This window comes from Bufo gargarizans, chromosome 1, assembly GCF_014858855.1.
Source record: "Bufo gargarizans isolate SCDJY-AF-19 chromosome 1, ASM1485885v1, whole genome shotgun sequence".
NCBI lineage: Eukaryota > Metazoa > Chordata > Amphibia > Anura > Bufonidae > Bufo > Bufo gargarizans.
Genome location: NC_058080.1, coordinates 13,444,562 through 13,463,395, shown reverse-complemented (window position 1 = coordinate 13,463,395; position 18,834 = coordinate 13,444,562). Strand labels below are relative to the sequence as shown.

Here is an 18,834-nt window from a genome sequence, read left to right as displayed (position 1 = left end):
CTCCCCTTTTAATGCACCGCAAACAACCGCAAACAGTCCATTTGCCCAACCGCAAACTTCCCATTTGCACAAGGTTGGATACCAAGCTAGCCATGTGCCGCTGATGTCATTGAAGGTTTCTTCCTCCACCCAGCCACGTACAACACCAAGGGTCCCCAAAAGGTGAATTGAATTGATTTTTCGAACGGGGAGATGGTTAAAAAAAACGCTGGCTCCCTCCCCTTTGTTTGAATCCACGCCACGGTCACTGCGTCTGCGCCGTACAATTATGGGATTTTACTAAAGTATGACGTAAAGTCATGATTTTATTAAAGACACGGAGGCGAGTATTGCTTTAACCTTTCTTTACTTCTACCATAGCAGCAAAGAGAGAAAATGGTATACAAAAAAGAAACCATGGTAACAGACTCCTCCCCCTTATCCCAGTATATCCTTCCTTGTCTGTCTGAGCTCTTCCTCTTTCTTTGTGTCTCAAACAGCGCTGGTCAACCGGAACAACAGACGCCGAAACCACCGGGTAACGAAAAAACCCCTTGAACTCGTCGGCTTGGACCGCCACAACTGGACCTCCGACCGGAACTGTGTAACTCTAAAACATGAAGCCGTAAGCCTCTCAACCTAGGAAAAAAGGAAATAAGAGAAAAACCTTCTAAGAGCATAATCCAGTGCATAGAAACATAGGATCCACTAGTTGGAAACACAGTAACAACTTTAAAATTCTGACCATACGGTAAATCAACAAAACATACTTACGTCAAAAACCCCAAGGGGTGGGTCCAGGGAGGGCAATACTCGCCTCCGTGTCTTTAATAAAATCATGACTTTACGTCATACTTTAGTAAAATCCCATAATTTTATAACAAGACACGGAGGCTCCTATTGCTTGTTTAAAGCTGAGCCACTATAGAATCAAAAGCATGCGAAGCCGGTCGGAAATAAAACTCCCGGAAAGTGGAAGATCTGGACCAATCCGCCAATCTCATAACATCCTCCAAACGAGCCCCAGATAACGTCATGGACGTAGCTGTCGCACTGCGGACCGAATGTGCCGTGAAGATAGACGTATCAATCCCGGAAAGGGATAGAATCCACTTGACCCAGCGAGATAACGTAACACTGGTAACCGGAGCAAACGGGCTGCGAAACGAAATGAATAAGTGGGGGAGAGAAAGAGACCGCAGTGGACGGGTTCTGTCCTCATACTCGCGTAAGCACGCTACAGGACATAGCTGTGGAGAAGTCGGAAAACGGGGGTAAGAGACCGACCGGATACTGGTTTTCATGCGACGGGAAATGTTAAAGTGGACCCCCTCCGGGGTGAAGGATCTGGCGTCCCAATCCAAAGCACGCACATCCGAAACTCTCTTACAGGAGATTAAACAGAATAAAGTGACCAATTTGGCCGATAACTGACGTAACGACAATAGCTCATTTGAGGGCCAACTGACTAGAAATTGCAAGACATCCGACACATCCCAGGTAGACGAAAACCGTGGCCGAGGTGGTCGGGCCAAACGTGAACCCTTGAGTAAACGACAGACCAGGGGGTGTTGACCCGCTGGACGGCCGTCGACACCGTTGTGTCTGGAGGAAATTGCTGACCTAAAGACATTGATGGTGCGGTAAGCCTTCCCTGCCTCAAAAAGTGAGGATAAAAAGGCTAAGATGGAATTGACAGGGGCCGTAACGGGATCCAGAGTCCGGTCGACGCACCAGCGAGACCAAGAACCCCAGGCGGCTCGATAAGCCCGTCTCGTCCCGGGCGCCCAAGCGCAGTCCAATAAGAACCTAGCTGTTCCTGAAAGTCCAGCGCCTCCTCCTGGACTCCCGATATCTTGCAAGCTAGGAGGCGTAGCGACCCGTTCTGCAGGAGTGGGTGAACTTCTCCTGCAGGCCCTTGGAGTAGTGACACCTGAGTGGGAAGGAGAAACGGAAAGTCCACTAGAAGTTCCAGGATCTGAGGGAACCAGGACTGGGTCCTCCAAAACGGAACAATCAGAACCAGGTTCGCCAACTGCTGACGAACCTGAAGGAGCACTCGTGGAATGAGCGCGAAGGGAGGGAATGCGTACATCAACGCTCCTCCCCAATGTTGAAGCAGAGCGTCCACTGCCTCCGCCAAGGGATCCGGCCTCCAGCTGAAAAACCTGGGCAGTTGGGTATTCAAACGGGAAGCGAAGAGGTCGACTGCAAAGGGACCCCACAGAGAAGAAATAGCAGAAAAAACCGTCTCGTCTAACTTCCAGTCGCTGGAGTCCGATATGTAGCGAGAACTCCAGTCCGCCAGAGTGTTGTGAAGGCCTGGAAGGTACTCGGCCACCACAGAGATGTTCCTGTCGAGACAGAATTCCCAAAAATCCTTCGCCAAATGGGTCAGAACCACCGACCGTGTGCCACCCATACAATTGACGTACCTGACCGCAGATATATTGTCCATGCGGAGCCTGATGGCTGAGCTGACCACACCATTGGCAAAACTGCGAATGGCAAACGACCCTGCTAGGAGTTCCAGGGCGTTGATGTGAAGATGGGATTCTTCTGGAGACCATGGACCGCCCGTGGACACACCACTGCAATGTGCTCCCCATCCGTGCAGGCTCGCATCGGATTCTATGATCAGATCCGGTTGGGGACCCACGATCGCTCTGCCATTCCACACTGACAGGTTGTGGATCCACCATCTCATCTCGTCCGTCGTCTCGGCATCTAATGAGACCAAATCTGCGTAAGAGGCCCCCGACCGAAGGTGAGCAATTTTGAGGCGCTGCAACGCACGATAATGGAGGGGGGCTGGGAAAATGGCCTGTATTGAGGAGGCCAGAAGTCCGATTATCCTTGCCAAATGCCGCAACGACATCTGAGGTAGGCGTAGAGCATGCTTCAACTCCTTGCGGATAGCCTTGACTTTCGAGAGTGGAAGACTGAGGGATAATTCTTCCGAGTTCACCTGGAAACCCAAGAACTCTATGGATCTGGAGGGGGTCAAACAGGATTTCTCCTGGTTGACAATGAACCCCAAGTCGGAAACGAGCGTCACCGTCAAGTGGAGGTGTCTCAACAAGAGAGCCCGTGATTGGGCCATGATCAAGATATCGTCCAGGTAGACGATCAGACGAACACCTCTGCTGCAAAGCCAAGCCACCACTGGGCGCATGATCTTGGTAAAGCACCAGGGGGCGGAGGACAGGCCGAACGGAAGGCAGGTGAAGCGCCAGGCCTGACCGTTCCACAGGAACCGCAGCAGGTCTCTTGAAGAGGGGGACACTGGGACCGTGAGATAGGCGTCTTGGAGATCTATCTTGGCCAACCAATCGCCTGGAAGGAGCAGATCCCTCAAAAGATGGATGCCCTCCATCTTGAAATGTCGGTATTGTACAAAATTGTTCAGGGCTTTCAAATTGATCACCGGGCGCATCTGGCCCCCTTTCTTTTGCACCAGGAAAATACTGCTGATGACACCCCCACGATTCTCCGGTGCGCGTTCGATCGCGCCTTTCTGCAGAAGATCCGACAATTCCCTCTGAAATTGGGACCGTGCCGCATAGGACAGTGGTACCGTAGGGGGGGCTGGGATGGAGCTCGGATCGGCAATCAGATCTATTGTGAACCCCTGCACAGTAGAAAGGACCCATTGGTCTGAGGTTATGCCTGACCACACATGAGAAAAGAATCGGAGTCTGCCCCCGACTAAATGGTCTAAAAAAGGAGGGGGACGAAGAACATAACTTACCGAATGGTCGACGGGAGCCTGGATTCCCTCGGAAACCTCGTGACCTGAAGGGAGCGCCTCGTGAGGGAAAAAAGGACGGCTGATGTCTCTGATCCTGGAGGGATGCTCTATAATTAAAGGAGCCTCTGCCGGAACCTCTGGCATGAAAGTTGGAACGGCCGGACAGTCGGCCCCTAGCACTGCCGGCCCTGTTGGAAAAACGCCCTTGAAAGACTCGACGCATCGAAGTCTGGGCTTTATCAAGAGCCGTAAAAGCTCCTACATATTTCCCTAGCTCTTTAATAAAAGAGTCGCCAAAGAGCAACCCCTGGGCGTCCTTGCCCGCTTCAGTCAATGCTAAGTTCGAGAGCTTTGGCTCGATCTTAATTAGTATTGCCTTCCGCCTTTCAATGGCGAGCGAGGTATTGGTATTACCCGCTACGCATATGGCTCGCTGGGCCCAACCTCTCAATTCTATAGGGTCTACCTGGCTACCTGCCGCGATAGCGGACTCAGCCAAATCGAAAATCTTTGCTAAAGGACCTGTAATGTCCAGTAGCTTGTCTTGGACAGCCTTCAAGGCCGCGTCTAGCCCTTTACGGGGGTTAAACCCCGTCTTCGCCAGAAACTGGACCATCTTTGGATCCACTGATGGCGTCTCGCACACTTTGTGTGGTATTAAAGGACGAGGGCACTCCGCCCGCAACTTATTACGCGATTCCTTACTAAGCGGATTGCGTATGCGAGCCTCCATATACTGCGCCACATGTGTGGCGGGCATCCATTCCGCGGAGCGGGGATGATGCAGCTCCTCGGGGTTAAACAGCGGTTCCCCAGACGGATCCAATAAGAGATCCTCTGCTGATCCCTGTTGTAGTAACGGGGCTTCCGGGTCTAGATTACGAACCGGATCCACAGCAATATCCGCCAAATCGTCCTCCACCTCATCCGTCAATTCATAGACGTTGTCATGAGTCTCCTCCTCTGACTCCCTATCAGAGTCTGACCTAGGCTCAGGTAGAGACCTGGCAGTCTTCCATGCCCGCGTTTTTTCTGCCTGGCGGGTACAAGCTCGTTTACGCGACTGAAGCGCGTTGTCTTGGGATGGGGATGGCCCATCAATCTGAGGTGTTCTGGAGACAATAGGAGGTGGTCCTGGAGGTGGGACCAAAAACTGGGTAGTAGTAGCAGGGCGCGCCATAAGGGCCTGAGATATAGACTGGGTCAATGCAGATGACATCGAACCCATGGCGGTTATAATGGCATTAGATATGGATCTTTGCAGTGCCACCTCATGGTCGTCCGGGTGGATCACCTCGGACCTCCTATCCTGCGCAGGGGAACCCTGATCTACTTGGGGGGCTTCACTAGGGGCCACAGAGGCAACGGAATTCTTTCTGACAGACATGGTGAAGTAGCAAAAGGCAGGGGTTAGTCACCCCGACCGGAGCAGCAAAAATAGCACTAGAGGAGAAAAAGAGAAAAGGGGATAATGAAGCCAGGAATCATAGCCAGCTAGTGGGTAGACGAAATGGAATAAAACAGAACTTACAAGGCTCAAGAGCAGTGGAAAAAGACCGCCAGGAGATGCGCTGTGCAGAGCGGGATGTCCGGTGTGTGCAGAGCGGGGAAACGCACAGGGACGGCGAAATCTCGCGAGATCTCGCCGTCAGTAGCAGCCGAATGCGAAAAAAATGCGAAAATGCGAAAATATGCGAAAATATGCGAAAATATGCGAAAAAACGCGCGCGAAATCTCGAACTCGCGAGACTTCGGGCGAGAAGGAGAGGAAGAAGAAGCAGAAAGCGCGCGCAATGGCGGCGCAGTCTGAGGTAACGAGGGACAAGGATGACAGGGCAGAGAAACGGATCACACGGGGGGAAAGCGGGGAAGCCGCAAAAACTGTTATAAGGACAAACCCCTAGGCAGAACGGCCACAGAAGTACCTGAACGAAAAAACATATACATATATATACGTACCCTAGATAAATAAATATATATATATACAGGAGAGAAATATGTATCTACGATAAGAGTCTAATCAGAATCTAATAAAGAAACCGAACGAACCGATAATCCAAGCACATAAAAATACAAATATACCAGACCCTGAGCAATGCCACAGAGCTGGAGAGTACTTATCTGCCTGGTAGCAGCAAAGAAAGAGGAAGAGCTCAGACAGACAAGGAAGGATATACTGGGATAAGGGGGAGGAGTCTGTTACCATGGTTTCTTTTTTGTATACCATTTTCTCTCTTTGCTGCTATGGTAGAAGTAAAGAAAGGTTAAAGCAATACTCGCCTCCGTGTCTTGTTATAAAATTTACTGTCACACCCGATATGAGTGGTATTTTCTGCAGTTCTCTTCTCATCAGTTTAATCCCTGTTACGTCCCATATCAGGGATTGCCTTTTGTGAAATAATTTAGGCCGGGTACCTTCGACTGCCTTCACAGTGACAGACCAAACTCTGATAGACCAAACTGAATTGATTTTAGGAACCGGGAGATGGAAAAAGCAGCTTGGTCGGTCCTCTTACTCCCAAGTTGGGGCACTGCGCGTGCACGGAGCAATGTGCTGTGACACCCTATGTGAGTTGTGTCTTAACTATTCCCATTCCTATCAGTTTAATCCCTGTTACGTCCCCTATCCGGGGACGTGTGTCGAATTGATTAACCATTACGACATCCTGGAATAATTTAGTTCTGAGCTTTGTACTTGCTTTGTATTGGAATTGTTGGGGATTTTTAAAATTGTCTGCATTATTTATAATAAACTATTAAGAGACTTTATTATGATTTTGTTTATTTTATGTATTAAAAACCCACCCATACTACTTAAAAAAAAAAGAAAAATAATGATTTTTCTATGAAAAATTATCCAGCCGATCGCTTTTAGTCTGATCATAATGAAGCAACGGCCTTATCTGGGGTGTGGCAACATTGCCAACACACTCATAGAGGTGATGATCGCTTCATTGTGATACGCAAGCCCCTTCACCACAACAAGGTACCGATCACAAAGGGGAATTGACACATGTATGTGCCTTTTTTTTTGTTTTGTTTTTGCAGCCACAGTGCAGCACCAGAGGCCAGAAAAATTAGGCATGTACACATGCCTGAAAAATTGATGTTTTCCAGGCAGAAAGGTGACTAAAACACTGCGGCTTGAACCCTAGTTGGTGGCAGAGAATTCACGAAAGTCATCCGGTATGCAGACATTAAATACAGCAGCGTGGGGACCATTTTGTGGCCAAGGCATGTCATCAGGCCTTTTGTTAGTCAAACGTATCCCCTACTGTCAGTCCCTTCGGGATCCATGCCTCATTCATCTTAACCACCTCAGCCCCCCTAGCTTAAACCCCCTTCTTGACCAGGCCACTTTTTACACTTCTGCACTACACTACTTTCACCGTTTATTGCTCGGTCTTGCAACTTACCACCCAAATGAATTTTACCTCCTTTTCTTCTCACTAATAGAGCTTTCATTTGGTGGTATTTCATTGCTGCTGACATTTTTACTTTTTTTATTATTAATTGAAATTTAACTACATTTTTGCAAAAAAATTACATTTTTCACTTTCAGTTGTAAAATTTTTCAAATAAAACTACATCTATATATAAATTTTTCCCTAAATTTATTGTTTTACATGTCTTTGATAAAAAAAAAATGTTTGGGTAAAAAAAAAAATGGTTTGGGTAAAAGTGATAGCGTTTACAAACTATGGTACAAAAATGTGAATTTCCGCTTTTTGAAGCAGCTCTGACTTTCTGAGCACCTGTCATGTTTCCTGAGGTTCTACAATGCCCAGACAGTAAAAAACCCCACAAATAACCCCATTTCGGAAAGTAGATACCCTAAGGTATTCGCTGATGGGCATAGTAAGTTCATAGAACTTTTTATTTTTTGTCACAAGTTAGCGGAAAATTATGAATTTTTTTATTTATTTTTTTCCTTACAAAGTCTCATATTCCACTAACTTGTGACAAAAAATAAAAACTTCCATGAACTCACTATGCACATTATGAAATACCTTGGGGTGTCTTCTTTCTAAAATAGGGTCACTTGTGGGGTAGTTATACTGCCCTGGCATTTTAGGGGCCCTAATGTGTGCGAAGTAGTTTGAAATCAAAATCTGTAAAAAATGCCCTGTGAAATCCAAAAGGTGCTCTTTGGAATGTGTGCCGCTTTGCCCACCTAGGCTGCAAAAAAGTGTCACACATGTTGTATCGCCGTACTCAGGAGAAGTTGGGCAATGTGTTTTGGGGTGTCATTTTACATATACCCATGCTGGGTAAGATAAATATCTTGGTCAAATGCCAACTTTGTATAAAAAAAATTGTAAAAGTTGTCTTTTGCCAAGATATTTCTCTCACCCAGCATGGTTATATGTAAAATGACACCCCAAAACACATTCCCCAACTTCTCCTGAGTACGGCGATACCAGATGTGTGACACTTTTTTGCAGCCAAGATGCGCAAAGGGGCCCACATTCCAAAGAGCACCTTTAGAATTTCACAGGCCATTTTTTACAAATTTTGATTTCAAACTACTTCACACGCATTTGGGCCCCTAAAATGCCAGGGCAGTATAACTACCCCACAAGTGACCCCATTTTGGAAAGAAGACACCCCAAGGTATTTCGTGATGGGCATAGTGAGTTCATGGAAGTTTTTATTTTTTGTCACAAGTTAGTGGAATATGAGACTTTGTAAGAAAAAAAGAAATCATCATTTTCCGCTAACTTGTGACAAAAAATAAAAAATCCTAGGAACTCACCCTGCCCCTGACGGAATACCTTGGGGTGTCTTCTTTCCAAAATGGGGTCACTTGTGGGGTAGTTATACTGCCCTGGCATTTAAGGGGCCCTAATGTGTGAGAAGTAGTTTGAAATCAAAATCTGTAAAAAATGCCCTGTGAAATCCGAAAGGTGCTCTTTGGAATGTGTGCCCCTTTGCCCACCTAGGCTGCAAAAAAGTGTCTTCTCACGCTTTAGGGCCCCTAAATATAGATATGTGCCTCTCACAGTAGTTATGGCCAGATATGTACCAGGTAAGTATGTGAGGTGGAACAGGCACTCTCTCACCTGAAGCTGCGAAGGGGTGTTTCTATACGTCAATATGGTGTTTGGATACAATGTGCACTGAGATAGTATATTGTATAAAAATATTTATTTGATTTAGAACATCCAATTCATATGATATCTCAAAATAGGTTAACAAGTAAAAGAATAAGATTGGTGAAAAATAGGTAGATAAAAAATGATCAAAATACGATGATAATAAAAATGGTCAAAAATGGCGGAAAGTCCAGTGAAATATAGTCTTGCAAATATAGTTCATATATACCAACCAAATGCCAGCTATTGGGAGAGGGGTGGGTACCATTCTCTAGGTGTTTAGCCTAGGTATGTCCCCTGTGATCCGCTTTGTTTTGCGAGGAACCTTAAAGTGTGTAAAATAAGTTGTTCACCTGGTCGGTTGTTCACCTGACAACGCTGGCTGCAGAGTACATAGTACCTTGGCCAACCTAGGAGGGGATACGAGGGGAACACACAGCAGTTCCAACAGAGGCAGGGCAACACTCTCCAAGGCCTGGGACAGTTTTATGATACCCCGCCAGCAACCTCACCCTGATGCGTGGCCTAGTGTCACAAGGAGGGAAAAATTTGGGAAGATGGTGAAGGAGTACGTAGCAGACCGTGTCAGCGTCCTCAATGATCCCTCTGTGCCTTACAACTATTGGGTGTCCAAGCTGGACACGTGGCAGGAACTGGAGCTCTACAGCCTTGGAGGTACTGGCGTGCCATGCCGCCAGCGTTTTTTTCAGAGCGGGTCTTTAGTGCTGCTGGGGTCACCAGCAGACCATCAATCATAATTTTTCAAGACTGTGTATGATGCCCTCCTTTATGTGTAATTAAAGGAGGTGTTCTACTCGAGCACCGAAGCACTTTGGTGCTCGACCAACACTAGTAGGCAACTTTCCTATTAGTTGCTAGGGATGTGGCTAAGCTCAAAGACATTGCAGCTTTCTCATTGGCCCACAAGCAAGAAGCAGGGAGGGATCATGGGTTCAGATGAAAAAAAAATCTAGAATATATGAATATATAGCACTATATTCTTAATCTTCGCGAATTCTCAAAGTGGCGATATTCGCAATTAAAATTCATGATTCGAATATTCGCGCCCAACACTAATGCAGAGGTTTAACCCCTGGTGAGCTAGCAGAAGGGTGATTCGCTGTCATGTGCACTAGCCTACGTCCAGGTTGGGGATGTTCTATATGCTGTTGCCTGTTGGTCACCCTGTGCTGTCCGAGTAGTGTTCTGCCCGCAGATAAAGAAGCCCAGGTGGTTGGTGGTACAAGCCCTGGTTCAGAACGATCTTCATAGAGAGCATCCACCGACTCTCATGTCTTCACACCCTCCTTGTTCAGTACCTGCATGGGGGTATTCTCTACGGAGGTGAATGGTGTGAGTTTCTGATGCTTTAGCTCTGACTTCTGCTGCAGCCCCTCTGTGAGGACACATCGCTGGTTACCCCACCGGCCCACTTGTGTGGTTTAGTTTCTAATCTAATTTAGTTTCTAATCTAATTCCTGCTCATCCATTTTCTATAAGATAAATTGTACTGCTCTTTGTATTTGGTTGTTCCCCTGTGCTTGTTGTTACTAGGCCTTTAGGGAGAGGCTGGTTTGTTCACCTGCCACTAGCTAGGGCATTTCAGGGCTCCTAGGGTCTAGGTTCCGGCATATGTATTTTACCACTTTTAGGGTCTATACATACTGACAGGAGTCAGGGCCAGGTTTAGGGTCTTCCTAGGAGGTGACCTTTCTCTCTCCCTAGCCTTGAGGCCTAGTACTGTGTCCCTCCCCTCCCCTGTATTCGTGAAAACAGTGGATATGACAGACCAGGAGTTACTTTTATATAGTTTGTTGTCACCTAGGGGTGCTTGACTCAGCCAAAGGCAGGTTGAGGTGGGAACCAATAGGGTGGGGTAGGGGGGCAGACACAGCCATCTCCCACAATCCCCTAGGGCCCCAATGCACTGAAATGGCGACAGAGGAACAGAAATAGGGGGCTGCCCCTGTCATCTGCAGCTTTTCTATAGGACTTCATCCTAGGGACTACGGTTCCAGCTGGTGGACCTCAGAACTGCTCATCTGCCCAGCCTTGAGCCTTTAGGTTCGGTTGGAGAGTCCAGGTTGGGTAGAGCCGGGTGGGAGTTGTGTAGTGATGTCCCGAATAGTTCGCCGGCGAATAGTTCCCGGTGAACATAGCTTGTTCGCGTTCGCGCGCTGCGGGCGAACATATGCGATGTTCGGTCCGCTCCCTATACATCATCATTGAGTAAACTTTGACCCTGTACCTCACAGTCAGCAGACACATTCCAGCCAATCAGCAGCAGACCCTCCCTCCCAGATCCTCCCACCTCCTGGACAGCATCCATTTTAGATTCATTCGGAAGCTGCATTCACAGTGAGAGGAGGGACAGTGCGGCTGCTGCTGCTGCTGCTGCTGCTGATTCAATAGGGAAAGCGTTAGCTAGGGCAGTGTTCTGTGTCCACAGACTCATCTGCTGTAAGGACAGCGTCCAGACAGCACCCCAAAAAGCCCTTTTCAGGGCTGGTACATCAGTTAAATTAAATTTTCATATATATATATATTGCAGTTGCCTGGCTGCCCGTGTGTGAGAGGCTGCAGGCTCAGTCACAGACAGCACTGTGTGCACACCATTCATACAGGGGGTGACAGAAAATACCTTGCAGATAAAAAAAAATTCTATTTAATATTTTTCTGTGATCTAATCACATTTGCAAGCCCGTGTGTGTCAGGCCCACACAGACTGTACTGTGCCTACTGGCTAGTGGCTAGGCCTGCAATCATACCGTTACAGGGTGTCATTCACCCAAATACCTTTCAGAAAAAAATATATTATATTTAAAATTTAACTGTGATATAATCACATTTGCAAGCCCGTGTGTGTCAGCCAGGCCCACACAAACTGTACTGTGCCCACTGCCCACCACTTATATAGGGTGGCACAGTTCCTTACAGGCATAGTAACACTTATCTAATAAAAAATGACATGCAGAGGCAGGCCACCCCGCAGGGGCCGTCGTGGTCGTGGTGCTGTGATTTCCACTGGCCCTGGAATAATGCCCAGTGTTCAGAGGCCACGTACCCTGAACCCAAAAAATTCTGAGAAAATAGTTGACTGGCTTACACAGGACACCCAATCTTCAACAGCTTCCGCTAAGAACCTTGACGCACCATCCTCCTCCAGCTCAGCTTTGGTCACCACTCTCCTGCCCGCCGCCACCACCACCACCACAGCCACCACAGCCACCACAGCCGCTTCACTTGATCCCTCAGAGGAGTTATTTACACATCAGTTGGATGAAATTAGTTATGCGCAACCATTATTGCCAGAGGATGTAGATAACAGGGATATGTCTCAGTCAGGCAGCATTACACACATGGACGTACAGTGTGATGATGATGATGATGATGATGATGATGTTGTACCCGCTACAAGATACAAGTGAAGCGGTTGATGATGGTGATGTGTCTGTGGATGCCACGTGGGTGCCTGCTCGAAGAGAAGAAGAAGAGGGGGAAAGTTCAGAAGGGGAGACAGAGAGAAGGAGGAGACGAGTTGGAAGCAGGGGGAGGTCGTCGCAAGGAGCTAGTGGCACAGTCAGACAGCATGTATCGGCACCCGGGATCAGCCAGACAGCACGCCAATCAACGTATGCTGTTGCCACCACCAGAATGCCATCATTGCAAAGCTCAGCAGTGTGGCATTTTTTTTGTGTGTCTGCCTCTGACAACAGCGATGCCATTTGCAACCTGTGCCAAAAGAAACTGAGTCGTGGGAAATCCAACACCCACCTAGGTACAACTGCTTTGCGAAGGCACATGATCGCACATCACAAACGCCTATGGGATCAACACATGATGACGAGTAGAAGCAGCACACAAGCTCAAAGCCACCATCCTCCTCCTGGTCCAGCATCTTCAGCCACGTCAACCACTGCTGTCCTCCTTGCCCCCTCTCAACCACCCGCCACTCCGCCTCTCACCTTGAGCAGTTCCATCTCATCTGCCCACAGTCAGGTGTCTGTAAAGGAAATGTTTGAGCGTAAGAAGCCAATGTCAGAGTCACCCCCTTGCCCGGCGTCTGACAGCTGGCTTGACGGAACTCTTAGCCCGCCAGCTTTTACCATACCAGCTGGTGGAGTCTGAGGCCTTCAAAAAATTTGTCGCTATTGGGACACCACAGTGGAAGGTACCCGGACAAATTTTTTTTTCTAATAAGGCAATCCCAAACCTCTACTCGGTGATTGAAAAGGAAGTCATGGCATCTCTGGCATACAGTGTTGGGGCAAGGGTCCATCTGACCACTGATACCTTGTCTGCAAAGCACGGTCAGGGCAGGTATATCACCTACACTGCGCATTGGGTCAACCTGCTGATGGCTGCCAAGCATGGAATGCGTGGCTCTGCAGCGGAGTTGGTGACACCGCCACGACTTGCAGGCAGGCCTACTGCCACCTCCTCTACTCCTCCTACTCCATCCTCTTCCATAACCTCCTCGGCTGAGTCCTCTTCTGCTGCGGCGTCTGCCTGCACATCAACTGAACCCCCCCAGCTCCCCAGGGGCTATTCCACATCCCGGATACGACAGTGTCACGCTGTCTTGGGGTTGACTTGCCTGAAAGCAGAGAGCCACACCGGACCAGCACTCCTGTCCACCCTGAACGCACAGGTGGATCAGTGGCTGACCCCGCACCAACTGGAGATCGGCAAAGTGGTGTGTGACAATGGAAGCAATTTGTTGGCGGCATTGAATTTGGACAAGTTGTCACATGTGCCGTGCATGGCACATGTGTTGAATCTCATCGTACAACGCTTTGTTTCTAAGTACCCAGGCTTACAGGACGTCCTCAAGCAGGCCAGGAAGGTGTGTGGCCATTTCAGGCGTTCCTACACAGCCATGGCGCACTTTTCAGACATTTAGCGCCGAAACAACATGCCAGTGAGGCGCTTGATTTGCGACAGCCCGACACGTTGGAATTCAACACTCCTAATGTTCGACCGCCTGCTCCAACAAGAAAAAGCCGTCAACGAGTATTTGTATGCCCGGGGTGCTAGGACAGCCTCTGCAGAGCTGGGAATTTTTTTGCCACGTTACTGGATGCTCATGCGCAATGCCTGTAGGCTCATGCGTCCTTTTGAGGAGGTGACAAACTTAGTCAGTCGCACCGAAGGCACCATCAGCGACCTCATCCCATTTGTTTTCTTCCTGGAGCGTGCCCTGCGAAGAGTGCTGGATCAGGCCGTAGATGAGCGTGAAGAGGAAGAGGAAGAGTTGTAGTCACCATCACCACCAGAAACAGCCTTGTCATCATCGCTTGCCGGACCTGCGGCAACGCTGCAAGAGGAGTATGAGGAAGAGGAGTCAGAGGAGGAATGTGGCATTGAGGAGGAGGAAGACCAACCACAGCAGGCATCCCAGGGTGCTCGTTGTTGTCACCTATCTGGGACCCGTGGTCTTGTACGTGGCTGGGGGGAAGAACAGACTGTCAATGACATCAGTGAGGAGGAGGAACGGGAAATGAGTAGCTCGACATCCAACCTTGTGCAAATGGGGTCTTTCATGCTGTCATGTCTGTTGAGGGACCCTTGTATAAAAAGGATGAAGGAGAACGACCTGTACTGGGTGGCCACGCTACTAGACCCCCGGTATAAGCAGAAAGTGGCGGAAATGTTACCAAATTACCGGAAGTCAGAAAGGATGCAGCAGTTCAAAACCAAACTAAAAAATATGCTTTACACAGCTTATAAGGGGGATGTCACAGCACAACGGGAATCTAACAGGGGAAGAGGGGAAAGTAATCCTCCTCCTACCACGACCACGGCGGCAAGGACAGGACGCTTTACAGATGTGTTGTTGATGGAGGACATGCAGAGCTTTTTCACTCCTACACATCGCCACAGCCCTTCGGGATCCAGCCTTAGAGAACGACTAGACCGACAGGTGGCAGACTACCTCGCCTTAACTGCAGATATCGACACTCTGAGGAGCGATGAACCCCTTGACTACTGGGTGTGCAGGCTTGACCTGGGGCCTGAACTCTTCCAGTTTGCGATAGAACTTCTGGCCTGCCCCGCTTCAAGTGTCCTGTCAGAAAGGACCTTCAGTGCAGCAGGAGGCATTGTCACTGACAAAAGAAGTCGCCTCGGTCAAAAAAGTGTTGATTACCTCACCTTCATTAAGATCAGTGCTTCTCAATTATTTTCTGTCATGCCCCCCTAGGAAGAAGAAAACATTTCGCGCCCCCCCGCGCGACTGTAAATAGTATAATTTGTCTATAAAATTGTTATAATTAATAAGTACACCTCTGCATAACACTGTATCCTTATTAACGTATAAGAGAATAAAAAAAGAAAGAAATGTGGATCAATTTACAACAAAAATATTTTTAACCAAAAGGTGTGCTTTTGGTGGGTTTGGAACTAATGGTGGTCTGTGGGCGGCACTATTACTGGGGATCTGTGGATGACGGACACTGTTATGGGGGATCTGTGGATGACGGACACTGTTATGGGGGGATCTGTGGATGACGGACACTGTTATGGGGGGATCTGTGGATGACTGACACTGTTATGGGGGGATCTGTGGATGACTGACACTGTTATGGGGGGGATCTGTGGATGACGGACACTGTTATGGGGGGGATCTGTGGATGACGGACACTGTTATGGGGGGATCTGTGGATGACGGACACTGTTATGGGGGGGATCTGTGGATGACGGACACTGTTATGGGGGGGATCTGTGGATGACGGACACTGTTATGGGGGGGATCTGTGGATGACGGACACTGTTATGGGAGGATCTGTGGATGACGGACACTGTTATGGGGGGATCTGTGGATGACGGACACTGTTATGGGGGGGATCTGTGGATGACGGACACTGTTATGGGGGGGATCTGTGGATGACGGACACTGTTATGGGGGAGATCTGTGGATGACGGACACTGTTACGAGGGGGATCTGTGGATGACGGACACTGTTACGGGGGGGATCTGTGGATGACAGACACTGTTACGGGGGGGATCTGTGGATGACGGACACTGTTACGGGGGGGGGGGGATCTGTGGATGACGGACACTGTTACAGGGGGGATCTGTGGATGGCACTGTTACAGGGGGGATCTGTGGGTGGCACTGTTACAGGGGGGATCTGTGGATGGCACTGTTATGGGGTGGGGGATCTGTGGCTGGCACTGTTATATATGTGCCATCCACAGACCCCCCCACCCCATAACAGTGCCATCCACAGACCCCCCACCCCATAACTGTGGCATCCACAGCCCCCCCCCCCTTAACTGTGCCATCCACGGATCAGCCTAAACCCCCCCCCCCCCGCCGCCCCCCAGTATTCAAATATAAAATGTCTTATTCAATTCAAATGTATTAGATATGCCCCCTCACTCCTAAATTCCTAATAGTACCTTACATCCTATTCCTAGGTTCTGTACAATTGCGGCAGGCCGGGCGGGCGGGCGGCCGGCGCGTCACTCACTGACGTAATTTGCCTGCGCCGCCTGCTTCATTCATAAAGTAGGCGGCGCAGGCACGTGACACCAGGGAGTTACGCTGCCGCCCGCCCGACCTGCCGGCATTACAGAACCTAGGAATAGGATGTAAGGTACTATTAGGAATTTAGGAGTGAGGGGGCATATCTAATACAGGGGGGGCGCGCCCCACTATTTGAGAAACACTGATTAAGATGAATGAGGCATGGATCCCGAAGGGACTGACAGTAGGGGATACGTTTAACTGACAAAAGGCCTGATGACATGCCTTGGCCTCAAAATGGTCCCCACGCGGCTGTATTTAATGTCTGCATACCGGATGACTTTCGTGAATTCTCCGCCACCAACTAGGGTTCAAGCCGCAATGTTTTAGTCACATTTCTGCCTGGAAAACATCAATTTTTCCGTCCGCTGCTACAACAGCGGCTGCAACAATAACATTGTTTTTCAGGCATGTGTACATACCTAATTTTTCTGGCCTCTGGTGCTGCACTGTGGCTGCAAAAACAATACAAAAAAAAGGCACATACATGTGTCAATTCCCCCTTCATGATCGTTACCTTGTTGTGGGGAAGGGGCTTGCGTATCACAATGAAGCGATCATCACCTCTATGAGTGTGTTGGCAATGTTGCCACACCCCAGATAAGGCCGTTGCTTCATTATGATCAGACCAAAAGCGATCGGGACGGCCGGATGTTTTTTCATAGAAAAAACTTAAATTTTTTATTTTACTTTTTTAAAGTTGTATGGGTGGGTTTTTAATACATAAAATAAAGAAAATCATAATAAAGTCTCTTAATAGTTTATTAGAAATAATGCAGACAATTAAAAAAATCCCCAACAATTCCAATACAAAGCAAGTACAAAGCTCAGAACTAAATTATTCCAGGATGTCGTAATGGTTTGTTAATTCGACAATGGTTAATCAATTCGACACACGGCCCCGGATAGGGGACGTAACAGGGATTAAACTGATAGGAATAGGACTAGTTAAGACACCACTCATATAGGGTGTCACAGCACATTGCTCCGTGCACGCGCAGTGCCCCAACTTGGGAGTAAGAGGACCGACCAAGCTGCTTTTTCCATCTCCCGGTTCCTAAAATCAATTCAGTTTGGTGTATCAGAGTTTGGTCTGTCACTGTGAAGGCAGTCCAAGGTACCCGGCCTAATTTTTTTTCACAAAAGGCAATCCCTGATATGGGACGTAACAGGGATTAAACTGATGAGAAGAGAACTACAGAAAATACCACTCATATCGGGTGTGACAGTAAATTGCACGGCGCAGGCGCAGTGACCGTGGATTCAAACAAAGGGGAGGGAGCCAGCGTTTTTTTAATTATCTCCCCATTAGAAAAATCAATTCAATTCACCTTTCGGGGACCCTTGGTGTTGTACGTGGCTGGGTGGAGGAAGAAACCTTCAATGACATCAGCGGCACATGGCTAGCTTGGTATCCAACCTTGTGCAAATGGGGAGTTTGCGGTTGGGCAAATGGACTGTTTGCGGTGCATTAAAAGGGGAGTTTGGTCTGTCAATGTCTGTGAAGCGGGTGTAACCCTTACACTACCTGATCGATACAACATCATACCTGATCGTATACACACACTGGATGTTTTAAACCACGTTGTTCAAAAAAAAAATTTGGGATTGTGATTTATGCCCTTTATGGATTAAAATCCAACTCTGCGTCAACTACGTAATTTTCCATGGGAGTTTTGCCATGGATCCCCCTCCGGCATGCCACAGTCCAGGTGTTAGTCCCCTTGAAACAACTTTTCCATCATTACTGTGGCCAGAAAGAGTCCCTGTGGGTTTTAAAATTTGCCTGCCTATAGAAGTCAATGGCGGTTCGCCCGGTTCGCACATTCGCGAACATTTGTAGAAATTCGCGTTCGCCGTTCGCGAACGGAAAATTTTATGTTTGCGACATCTCTAGAGTTGTGTCCACATAAAACAGGAGGAAAATGACACTTCTTGATATCTGCACGTCCGTCACCAAAATCACTGAATGGAGTTGGAAATGAATAAAAACCTCTGACATGGCGGTGCTGCCTCTTTCTTCACTGAACTGTATTACTCCAGGGGTCTCTTAGTCCTCTATAACAGCAATACACCGGATACAGGAAACGGGCTTAAAGGGTAACTGTCATGTTTTCATCATAAAATCTGTTTTAGCACATGTTACTGCTGCAGCAGCATTATGCATAAAGCAATCTTTAGTTTCTTCACATACCACTGTTTTCCTTGAGTTTTTCCCTTAGTTACGGCTGTTTAAACATTTTCAATATGAGGACCTTCTCAAGATGGCTCCTCTGCCAGTTCTCTGAGGCCAAAACTGCTTTCCCCACGTCCCATACACACTTGCTGTAGCCAGCAGCTCCCTGCCAGCCAATCAGATTGGATTACTGAGAGACACGCCTCCTCACTCTGAAGCCTAATGCAGCCATGCAGTGTGGAGGACCGCCCCTCTGTCTTCTGTTTATACTAAAAGGAAGACAGACAAGCCCTAGCAACGGT

The 18,834-nt window shown here is 48.3% G+C and overlaps 1 protein-coding gene across 1 annotated transcript; it reads right to left on the bottom strand.

Moving 5' to 3' along the window:
• Positions 1 to 344: 344 nt before the first annotated feature.
• Positions 345 to 5,893, bottom strand: LOC122938847. Its single transcript, XM_044294689.1, has 2 exons — positions 3,429 to 5,893; positions 345 to 3,386 (listed from the first exon to the last, which is right to left on the bottom strand). Exons 1-2 carry the CDS (start codon positions 3,872 to 3,874, stop codon positions 1,661 to 1,663), a joined length of 2,172 nt encoding a protein of 723 aa, XP_044150624.1. The 5' UTR covers positions 3,875 to 5,893; the 3' UTR covers positions 345 to 1,660.
• Positions 5,894 to 18,834: the final 12,941 nt, after the last annotated feature.

What these genes read in the sequence shown, in the direction of transcription:
- LOC122938847 (XM_044294689.1), bottom strand. Translation starts at nt 3,874, where the DNA reads ATGCCAGAGGTTCCGGCAGAGGCTCCTTTAATTATAGAGCATCCCTCC. An exon ending in AGTATTTTCCTGGTGCAAAA is followed by an intron (nt 3,387 to 3,428) that starts GAAAGGGGGCCA and finishes TTTGAAAGCCCT; the next exon opens with GAACAATTTTGTACAATACC.